At 38.1% G+C, this 11,909-nt stretch overlaps 1 protein-coding gene across 1 annotated transcript; it reads left to right on the top strand.

Moving 5' to 3' along the window:
- The first annotated feature begins 651 nt into the window (after positions 1-651).
- Positions 652-8,559, top strand: LOC106133868 (N(G),N(G)-dimethylarginine dimethylaminohydrolase 1). The gene is made up of 6 exons (XM_013333721.2): positions 652-881; positions 1,283-1,616; positions 2,765-2,867; positions 3,315-3,412; positions 3,541-3,768; positions 4,723-8,559. Exons 2-6 carry the CDS (start codon positions 1,353-1,355, stop codon positions 4,828-4,830), a joined length of 801 nt encoding a protein of 266 aa, XP_013189175.2. The 5' UTR covers positions 652-881; positions 1,283-1,352; the 3' UTR covers positions 4,831-8,559.
- The last annotated feature ends 3,350 nt before the right edge of the window (positions 8,560-11,909 follow it).

An 11,909-nucleotide genomic window follows, 5' to 3' on the forward strand; every position in this document is an offset into this window, starting at 1 on the left:
GTAGTCTACTTTAATTTCGACACCACCGCAATGGCCTCGATGGTCAAGTGGTTGGCGCGTGAGACTGTGAAGTTGGCAGTCCAAATTCGAGATCCAACAAAAACAAGATATTTTTTTTTATTAAAAATACTTTTTATTTGTGTTTATTGAGTAGGTATTTTATTTTAAAAAAACTTAAAATCAAAATACTACATATAATAAAACGGTAAAAATAAATTGTCTGTACATTTAATATTTTGACAGAAACGGATAGAGTTTTTTTTTTTACATTTTTGTCTGTCTGTATCTAACTGTATGATCAAGCAAGATTCAATTCGAAATTTACGCGGACGAAGTCGCGGGCAACAGCTAGTACTATAGTATAAGTCGATCAAGGAAAATGCTAACAAACTTGCCTTTTTTTAGGCCACGTCTTTTTGAGACTGTTAATTCTGTTTACCCAATAACGGATAAAGGTGTGACTAAATATATGTGTGCACATCAATGTTTATGAACATATTCCAGGTTTAGTCTAAAAGATATTTTCCAGGACCGGTACATCATTAACAGTGAATGATCTGTGTCATTAATTTTTTTTATACATGTTGACTATTAATCAGCTGTCAATGTCTGTTTTGACATACCCGCTTTTCAGAACGTTTCAGCCTTCAGTTGAGATAATACACCCAGACCTGGATCTGGTGGACAAGATCACAAGACGAGCGAGGGGCACAAGAACCTCTGTCTCTGTTCGCTCTATACCTATTGTATTTGGTGTTTGTTTTTATATTAAGTACCTACATAGCTTGTAGGGCGTATTGTTGATGAAGCTGAGAATAATTTATACTATTTCAGTATAGACGGAGTTATTCAGTCTTACTAATAATTTATTAAGATATCTGGTAAATTTTATTTAATTACTTTTTCTTAGTGTGCAATAAATTTTTGGAGTAACCTAATTTTTAATGACCTACTTCTCGATCTATCGATTTCATGTCATGGTTTATTCGCGTTTGCATTCTGAGCTCAGCTTCTTGTTCGAAATCTGGGAATTCGCTTTTACTTACATTAAAATTACTCCATCACTTAAACCTCACTTGCCTTAAATGGTATTGCTTGGAAGTACGACATTTAGGAATAACATACAGATTTAATTTTTCGTGAGACTCAATTTTACTCTAATAAGACTTCTTGTCATCTGAAACATTTAATCTATCTCTTCATAATAACAATTATGTGGTATTCATTACCTTAAAACAATATATTCTGAAACAACAAACTAAAATAATATTTTTTTAATCAGGTGACAATATTTTTCTACAAAACATTCAAAATCATTCCCATATAAGTGTTGTTATTGGCTCTGCTTCATAATGGATTTTAAAATGCATGAATACACACATGCAATAGTTGGGAAAGTAACACCAGTTCTCCGCTTGACTGATAGAGCAGATTTGAATGATGCTAGACGCCAACATGATTGTTATTTGAGACTCTTAAGGGAATTAAACATAGAGGTTGTAGAGGTGGAAATCCCGGGTACTTTCCCTGAAAATGTCTTTTTGGAAGATGTAGCTATTGTTTGTCATGGAATAGCATTGTTACCAAAACCGAACAATACAGCAGAAGAACTTAAGGTGAGTTTGTTTTTACATTGCTTTGTTGAATTGTACAATATTTGGAATACCAATATTAGCATAAAATGTATATAACAATATTACTTAATAGTTATCTTAAATGTAAGTAATTCATATATGAATTACTTATTCATGAGCAAAGCCAGCTGGCAAAGTTATGCAGCTGAAAATGCCATAGCTGACATAATTCGCCTTAGATACAATTGCTATGCTGCTGTTTATTTATTTTGTTTTTTTTTCTTACTCTTATGTACACCTTCATTCTTCTCTAGCAAATCTGTTGATCTCTCGCTTTTCTTCCTACTATGTAATTAGATATTTTATAAATAACTTTAGGGGTCTAATTTCTTCACAGATCTAGATGTACTTATGCGAAGCATTTGCAGGGACATGTCACTGACAACACTGGTTTGTGGCAGGTTTCAAATAATTATTGGAATAATAAAACACTCCTTGCTGAAGTAGTTATTATCAATTAGACTTGATGTTGTTTTGCAATTTTAATAACTAATTAACTTTCAACACCAAATTACCACTAAGTGGTGATTCAGATATAAGATTGACAAGAATGTTAATTGTGTAAATGTTCTCAATGCTACAAAAGGTACCCTTTGTTCAATAATTTCATGTTTTTTCTTGCTGTGTTTAAAGGAAGTTGTGTTATGAAGATTAACAAACTAAGCAAAGAAATAAAAATGACTTTATAAAATTATATTTACTTTTATATGTAGTTTTTAACTGAGTCTTCTCTCCCATGCAAAACACATTTACAAAAATATAGTTTGATGCAAGATAATAATAATAGCAAATACCAATTACCTTAAAAAAAAGAAGGTTCTATGTTATAACATATTTTGTATTGTTGTTATCATTCATATCATTATGCATGAAAATAATTATTCACAATTTCATGGTCTGAATATATTTATATATTGTGTCAGAACAAGGTCTTTTGTCAATAAGGAATAGTGACCAACTTGGTTTATATATCAACACTGTTGAAACAATGGAAGCAATCTGCTGAAATTGTAGATACTTTAGTTACTAACAAGTATCTCCAACAACGCTTTCCAAAAAAGGCACTTCCTTGTCATATTCTTATTTGATTTAACTTATCCTATGTTTGAATTTTTTTATTATTGTTTCAGACAAAAGCAATAAAGGAAATTCTTCGGAAAGATCTGGGCCAGACAATAATTGAAGTGACAGATCCAGATGCGAAAATTGTTGGTTCTGATGTTTTATTCACTGGTGAGTTAAAATGCCAGTTTTTATGTCATAACCATGGCCAATCTGCACCTGTACGCTTCTGATAATACTTTACCCGTGGCAAATATACCCACCCAATTCAGGATCATGGTCAAAGAACCCACCCTGAGCTTTTCTCCAAAGGGGGTGAGGATTTGACCAGGAAGGACTAGCAACAAAATGAAGAAGAATTTCTGGATTGCTTGATTAGTAATCAAGCAATCCAGCCTTATGGGATACACACGTAATATTCGAGTAGGTACCTAGGTATGTAGGACTACACAGTTATAACAAGCTATTTTTGTCCGCCTTTGTGGCTCTGCCCAGTTAATTCTTGGACAAGGTCTCAATATTGATCTCTTTGGTAGGCTCGGTATTTATAATTTTAGTTACTCGTGTATTCTTGGTTATATATAAACTGATTCGTAAATTTCGACATGTATTTTTCAGGTCGTGAATTCTTCGTGGGAATATCAGAGACGAGCAACGAGGCTGGCGCTAGTGCCGTGGCTGAGGCATTCCCAGAATTCCCATGCACACCTATTAAGGTAGTAATTTTGTTCTGATAAGTAAGTACTTTCACAGTAAAGCCAATATAGTTTGGTTTTGGTGCATGTAAAATTGTATGTAGCTAAAAAAGATACTTGTAAAATAAATGTAGGTTTTTCTAATTCAGATATCAAAAGGGGCACACAACTTGAAAAAGTACATCACTGTGGCAGGCCCCGATATACTCTGTGTTGGTGCAAGCAAGGAAGCTAAAGAACTGCTTAAACGAATGGAGAGAGAAGCTACTTTCTCATACCAGACCCTTTCTATGACCGAGGACGATGCTGCAAACTGCCTTTACGTTAATGGGACTCTCGTACACAGGGCTATTGAGGAAATACCTGAATCTTTTAAGGTAAGAACTTTTAAAAGAGTTACACATGTAGAGCTTACTAAGCTATCTCTTCCATACAGTCTATGAAACATGAGAAGGTTATGAGCTGTGCATTCTTCTGTTGCTCCGTGTATTGCGAGTACCTACTGCATTGCCACTCTTATATTGTGGTCACAGGCATAGTCAAAAGACGCACCTCGGGCTTCTCTCCAAACAGGTGAAGATGTAACCGGCTTAATTCTGGTTCGGATAAATAAAAAGATTGTTGTTCACAAGCAGAGCATATTCCTATAACCATTTGACCAATGCTGAGAAATAAATTGAGAGTACGGTATCGTACAAGTATCAAAATCTATATAAAAGAAGAAAGTAAATGACTGACTGACATATAACCCCTACCGCTAGGTCTAGAAACTTGAAATTTGGCGTGTAGGTTCTTTATGTGGTCTAAGGGTCTAAGGCGGGAATTATGGTGATTTTTTGTTTTATGTAGGCGGTGCCGCGGGTATCCGCTAGTAATATTATAAGTACGAAAGCTTGTTCGTTAGTTACCATTTCATAGTTAAACACGAAATGATGAATCTCCATGAAATTTTGCAAAAGTACTTACATAGTGCCGTGTGGCTCCCGGCACCAATACAAAAAAGAATAGGACCACTCCATATCTTTCCCATGGATGTCGTAAAAGGCGACTAAGGGATAGGCTTACAAACTTGGGATTCTTTTTTAGGCGATGGGCTAGCAACCTGTCACTAGCTGAATCTCAATTCTATCGTTAAGCCGAATAGCTGAACGTGGCCATTCAGTCTTTTCAAGACTGTTGGCTCTGTCTACCCCGCAAGGGATATAGACGTGACCATATGTATGTATGTATGTATGTACTTACATATTGAGTGTAGTATGGAAAAGCATATACTTTAGAGCGTCTTCTTTTAAATAAATATAAATGAAACCATAAATAATTTTTGTTTTCAGGTCTTCTGTGAGAGGATAGATTTTGCAAGAAGATCGATTTGTTTCTCCGAATTAGCGAAGATCTCCAATGGGCTCAGTTCGTGCTGTCTGCTGGTGAGGAAATCCTAAACAGAATGAATCTCCATTTAGTCAAACTCTTTAACTGTGTGTTCAAGAGCATCAAAATGTTTTAATCTGCGTTTGACCTTTTTGATTCTGAGAAATAAGCAAGTGCTCGGTACGTAAGTTGAACTACATATTACCTGCATTTGGTTCACTGAAATAAGTAAGTGTCCGGCACGAAAGTTGAACCAAGGTTTAGTGTGAGTTGCACCATTCATCAAAAGCTTTCAAATTCGCTCTTTAATGAAGTTTGAGTTGTGTACTACAACTCAAACTTTGCACCATTAAAATTTTTCATTATGGCGACAAATTTGATATAAATTATAACCAAACTATAAACGATATTCATACTAAATAAATTTTTGTCATGTAGGGTGTGCGTAGAACGCCGCGATTCTGGTTCAACTTATGTGCCACACATTGTAGATTCTCAACCGATTCTATTTTACAAAACTACAAGAGTGTTTTATTGATACAAGATGATAATGAAGACTCAACTCACTGGTCCACATTTATATTTCAAAAATCAGTAAATCAGTTGCATTTTTGATAATTGCTAGAAGGCTGGTTCCATAATCAAGTATAGCGGCTTGGACGAAAAGGCAAAATAGCTTAACATACACATCACTATAGTCCGTTTGTTTAGGTGTTTTATTAAGGTTAACAATTTTACAATGTAATTTATCCATACTAATATTATAAAGCTGAAGAGTTTGTTTGTTTGTTTGAACGCGCTAATCTCAGAAACTATTGGTTTGAATTGAAAAATTCTTTTTGCGTTGAATAGACCATTTATCGAGGAAGGCTTTAGGCTATATAACATCACGCTGCAACTATAAGAAACGAAGAAATAATGGAAAATGTGAAAAAAAAAACGGAGAAAATTATTCATCCTTGAGGGCTTCAATGATGCCCAAAATAACTATTCCACGCAGACGAAGTCGCGGGCACAGCTAGTAAAAAAAATCAAGCTCTAAAGTATAATAAACATCCATATCAAATGTTGCTTGTTTTTCTTTTTTCTGAGGACTACAATATGTTAAAACTTATTTTGAACAAAAAGACGTGTCAAAATCCTTATGTAGGTACCTACCTAAAGAAATTTATTATGTATGGCCCTGAAACACCTGATTATGGAATTATCTACATTGACTAGATTTCTAGTTACTCTCTTAGCTCTTTTAATGCAAAAGCAACAAATTTTGTTGTAGACACAATTATAAATAATTAATGACCGTAATATACCCCAATAGCAGAAATAACAACTAAAAAGTATAAATTTTGCCTTAAAATCGAACTAAAAGCATCCAGGTATGCTAAATCGTGTAAAAATTAATTGTTGTATGCAGCTTTATTGCGTTTCTCAATTGTAAGATTGTGAAAATAATGCAATGCAAACCAATACTTATATTTTCGGTGGTAGCTTTAGTTGGTAGCATATGATCCTACAGTCTTCCCTTCTTTCTAACTAAATAAAAAAAGGTATTAGTAAAAAAAATATTTTATTAAATATTACAACAAATAATCCTACACAACCTGAAGCTTGATAGGACTTTGACTTGCTGCTTGGCTGATGAATATATGCTATATGAGGCCGTCGAGTCTTGTGCGACAATTGACTCTGTCTACCGTGAAAAGTATATGTAATTGAATAATGTAAACTGACAAAGTTTAAACGAGCCGCGAAGATTATTTTCGGCTAAAGTGCAACAAATCGAAATAACGCACAAAGCCAAATTTCTATCCGTGATATACCTCATTCCCTGTTCTGAAGACTGATGACTCCTTTCTACATAATATGAGTTAAGTGTATTGCAAAGACAAATAAAGTAAATTAGGACAAATCCTGTAAAAGTATTTCTTCCTTAATTCTCTATTATATAAATTAAAATCCTTGTTTCGTAGTACAAATCCTTACAAAAATAGATATAAGTTCCATTTATAAAATTGCTTTGAAACAACTTTAATCAAGAAATAAGTGCAAGACATAATATTGTATGACATAAAAAATAATTGTCAATTTCTCCAACGAAGACGTTTTGTGCTTTTTTTTATTAAGTAACAGTGGTTTTACCCACGTATATTCTTGTGTATGTCTTTTTGTTCACCAAAACAATTATGTTGAATTGTATTATTAATGATTTTACAGACTTTGCTCAGATTTGAAATCAAAAACTAGGGCTACTGTAATTCTACTTACATTTTTACTATTTTGTCCAATGTACAATGTACCTTCCTTAATTTAAGCATTCCCCTTAGTATTACAGTATTTATTTAGTATTTTATTTGAATGTGCATTTATCTTAAATCGTAAGTGGTTGTTTTGTCTGTTTTACATGTGGTATTTTAATAGAATTCAAATGAATAATCTCGATGTGTAAGATTTTATTCTGTACGCATAATGATTTGATTTTTACTATCGAATGGTACCAATGACTTGTATTATAATTGTGCAAATATTTTACATAAATTCAATATTGTATTGAATAATTATAAGTAAATATTCAGCACATTTTAATTTGTTATTTATTAAAGAATTCTAAATATGGTGTTGTGAAGTATTATTAATATATTTGAAGTAATTTATAATAATAATAATATTTGTTGTCTGTATTGACTAAAAGATATTCACATAATTTTATTTGTGTAATTCCTTTACGTATTCGTTTTTTTAAATATTATTATGTACTAAGTATTTATTTAAACATATTAAAGCACAAAATATAGAACCTAGTTCTCGAAAGTATTATTGTAGTTTGCATAATATTGTAGCGATAGATCCAAAGCTTACTTAATAGAAGGTGAAGCGCAGTCAGAGTAAGAGAATAGGGAAATGGATATAGGGTGAAATAAAAGATTTAAATTAATATTCAAGCGTATAGCAACAAACGGGCCTAGAAATACAATAAGATTGACACTTGTCAAAACTGTCATTTTTTTCATTTTACTTGTCCGCCGAATTTATGGCAGGACGAAAGAGTTCCGCGTATGAGGTGATATAGGTTGTCCGTTTATTACTAAAATATAATTTTATTTATTATTTGATGTACATATTTACAATTAAAACTATTAAAATTAATAAATTGTAAAAATCCCTACATCAGCCCCCCCTTGAGACCGTCAAGGGCGATAATAGTCGGGGAATCTTACCTTACGACCTGATTTAGTTTTAGTATTTACTTCTCGATCAGGTGGGTTCTGATTCTCTGACTGTGGTACATGACGTGTATCGGTGTCGTGTTTGTCATGCTTTTGTGAAGTATGTTTGTGTGATGCGTGATCTGAAGGTATGTATGGAGTGGTGTCTGGGTCACACAGTATGTAGGCCGGCTTGACTCGGTCTATCGATACCGTGACTCGTTTACCCCTAACCAAGATAGTGAATGCCTTATTATCTCGCTGAAGTACCTCATATGGTCCGGAATATGCAGGTTTCAAGGTACCACCTACCGTGCAATCACGCAAGAATACGTGAGTGCAAGTGGTTAATTCCTTGAAAACGAATGTTGGACGTTTTCCACCATGACGAGAGGCTGGTGAGGGCTTCAGGCTTTGGACTATATTCCGAAGTCTTGAAGTGAATTCTGTCAAGTCTAAGGGACAGTCAGTCTCAGAATCAAAAAAGTCACCTGGCAGACGCAACGATTCGCCATACACCATTTCTGCTGAGGTAGTTCGTAAGTCGTCCTTGAACGCGCTCCGGACACCCAGCAATACAAGAGGGAGAGACTCGATCCAATTTGTGTTACCGTGGCAGATTATGGCAGATTTCAGCTGCCGATGGAATCTTTCCACGAGGCCATTACAGGCGGGATGATAGGCGGTTGTTCGGCGATGAGTAAATCCAGCGATGCGTGAAAGATTTCCGAATAACGCTGATTCAAACTGTCTGCCACGATCTGTCACGATATCAGCAGGGCAACCAAACCTAGAAATCCAGCCACTGAGTAAGGCTTTTGCAACTGCCTCGGCCGTAATTTCTTCTAAGGGTATTGCCTCAGGCCAACGCGTAAAGCGGTCGATGGCAGTGAGACAATACTTGTAACCTTGGCATGAAGGTAATGGTCCGATCAGGTCAATATGGACAAATTTGAAGCGAGCTGCAGGAAGTTTGAAGTTGCTGAGAGGAGCACTAGTATGACGCGTGATCTTAGACTGTTGGCACGCTATGCATGCTCTCACCCAGTTCCTACAGTCCTTTTTCACCTCCGGCCAAACATAACGTTCAGAGACCAATCTGGCTGTTGCCTTGGCACCAGGGTGGCTGAGACAATGTAGACTCTCGAACACCCTTCTCCGTAACAGCTTGGGAACAAACGGTCGAACCATGTCTGTGCTGGTGTCACAAAACAGCTCTGTGTTGGAACCTGGAATCCTGACTTTCTTAAGGCACAGTGAAGTCGTACCTTCTGCAAGTTGCCTAAGCTCTGGATCAGAACGTTGAGCAGCAGCCAGCTGTTCTGAATCGATTGGCTGGGAAATTTCCTCAACTCGGGAAAGGGTATCAGCTACCACGTTGTCCTTACCAGAGATGTGACGTATGTCGGTGGTAAACTGCGCAATCAGATCCAGGTGTCGGAACTGTCTTGGCGAGCAGTTTTCCTTTCGACTTTGGAAGGCAAAAGTCAGGGGCTTGTGGTCGGTGTAGACTGTAAATGTTCTAGCTTCGAGCATGTGCCTAAAATATTTTATGCTCTCATAAATGGCGAGCAATTCTCGATCGTAGGGTGAGTATTTCTGTTGGGAAGGACTCAGCCCACGAGAGAAAAATGCCAATGGCTCCCAGGACTCACCATCAGACTGTTGCTGTAACACCGAACCGATAGCTCTGTCTGACGCATCAGTAACAAGCGCCAACCTTGCGTCACACTTGGGATGAGCCAGCAAGGCGGCCTGACACAGACCTTCTTTGCAGGCTTCAAAAGCCTCTAGTGACTTACCAGTAATATGTACCGGGTGTGAACCTTTGACTGATCCTGTCAGCAGTGCGTTCAGAGGACCTTGTTGTTTAGCGGCGCCTGAAATAAACCTACGATAAAAGTTCACCATACCCAAGAAGCGGCGTAGTTCCTTTACCGTCTTTGGGACAGGGAAATTGGTGATGGCTTCGACCTTCTCAGGTAGGGGTGTCGTACCTTTACCTGAAATTCTATATCCTAAAAAGGTTACCTCAGACGCGCCAAAGACACACTTCGCCGTGTTGACGACCATGCCGTACTGCTTGAGTCTTTCGAAGAGTTGACGAAGGTGCTCTTCGTGGGTCTTCTGATCCTTCGAGAAGACCAGAAAATCGTCCAGATATGCATAGGTAAAATCCAGGCCCCGCAGCATCTCATCGACGAATCGCTGAAACGTCTGTCCGGCATTACGAAGTCCGAACGTCATGAACGGAAATTCGTAAAGACCGAACGGCGTTGTGATCGCTGTCTTCGCTATGTCGTCTGGATTGACCGGGATCTGGTTGTAGGCCTTCACCAAATCAATGGTAGAGAAGACAGTGCAGCCTGATAAAGAGTGGGAAAAATCATGAATGTGTTTAATGGGGTATCTGTCGGGTATTGTCCGGGCATTCAGCATGCGGTAATCCCCACAAGGACGCCACCCATTGTCCTTCTTGGGCGCAAGATGAAGGGGTGAAGCCCATGCTGATTCGGAAGGCCGACAAGTACCATTCTGTAACATAGACTCGAATTCCGATTTAGCAATTTTCAGTTTATCAGGCGCAAGCCTACGGGGAGTGCAAGAGACCGGTGGCCCAGGTGTAGTGCGGATGTGATGGACAGTGTTGTGGTGCAGTGTACGATGTATTCCATGTGGGCGAGTGATTTCGGGAAATTTTGCTAGTATGTTGTGATAGACAGAGTTACCAGAAACCACCTTCACGGAAGAAATACTTTCGTTACTAAAGGCAAGCGAAGCCACGGTCGCGACCATAGTGTTACCGTCGATAAGGCGTTGATTTCGGACATCTACTATAATATTGTAATGTGATAAGAAATCCACGCCTATTATCGCCCTCGTTACGTCGGCTACAATAAAATGCCAAGCAAAGTCACGACGCAGCCCTAGGTTTAGTACGCAATGATAGAAACCGTACGTGTTTATGATTGACCCGTTAGCGGCACACAATTCAAAATTTGTTTTCGCACGATAATCTTTTAAAAATTTGCGAGGAAATACACACAAATCACTACCTGTATCTACTAACAATTGTAATTTCGTCCGTTTGTCCGTAACAAACAAGCGACCGGTACTTGGGCAGTCGTCGGTCGCCATTATCGACTGCCTTACGCATTTCCCGTATAGTCACACGGCTTGACACATCTTTTTGCTTTATCACCGAACTTGTAGTGATACCAGCATGTCGGGAACTTCCTGTAATTCGAGTGCGATCTTGTTGACGTAGAGCGACCTCGCCGACTTGAAGACAGCCTGGTTCTTGACTTTGACCGCGACATACGGTCGACCTTGTCAGCTAGCGCTTCGACTTGTCGTGTTAACGCAGCAATCTCACTCGACCCACTATCGTGTTTTGTGGAAACTCCTGCTGCTTGCAAATTCGGTGATACTGCATCCAGTACTTGATCAGCTAGCTCGGCGACCTCATCGAGTTTCATCCTAGCCTGCGACGCAATGATGGGTTGTACGCTGTTGGGTAAACGGCTGGCCCAGAGAGTTCTGAGTAAATCGTCTGGCACCTCAGAACCAGCTAATCCCCTTAACCGCCGCAGGAACTGCGATGGTTTGCGATCTCCCAATTCTTCATGATGAAGTAGTTGCTGGACCTGCTTTTCGCGGGACGCTGACAACCTCTTTACGAGCTCCGATTTAAGCGTCTCATACTTATCTGCCGTAGCTGGCGCCTCGATAATATCTTCGACGATCTCCACGTACTGAGGTTCTAGATGCGATACTGCATAGTGGTATTTCGTCGCCTCTGACGTAACTCCAGCTAGAACAAATTGGCTTTCCAGCGAAGCAAACCAAAGCTTGGGTTTCGATGGATAAAAAGGAGGTACTCTTACGCCTACGCGATCCAAATGGGTATCGCAGCAGGTCCATCGCAGCCGACTCACCGAGCTTCC

The sequence above is a fragment of the Amyelois transitella genome, chromosome Z (assembly GCF_032362555.1).
Source record: "Amyelois transitella isolate CPQ chromosome Z, ilAmyTran1.1, whole genome shotgun sequence".
NCBI classification, from domain to species: Eukaryota; Metazoa; Arthropoda; class Insecta; order Lepidoptera; family Pyralidae; genus Amyelois; species Amyelois transitella.

Excerpts from the sequence above, each read along its gene's own strand:
- LOC106133868 (XM_013333721.2), top strand. The coding sequence starts at position 1,353 with ATGGATTTTAAAATGCATGAATACACACATGCAATAGTTGGGAAAGTA. Across the intron at positions 1,617-2,764 it reads ATACAGCAGAAGAACTTAAG|ACAAAAGCAATAAAGGAAAT; the intron begins GTGAGTTTGTTT and ends TTATTGTTTCAG. Across the intron at positions 2,868-3,314 it reads TTCTGATGTTTTATTCACTG|GTCGTGAATTCTTCGTGGGA; the intron begins GTGAGTTAAAAT and ends TGTATTTTTCAG.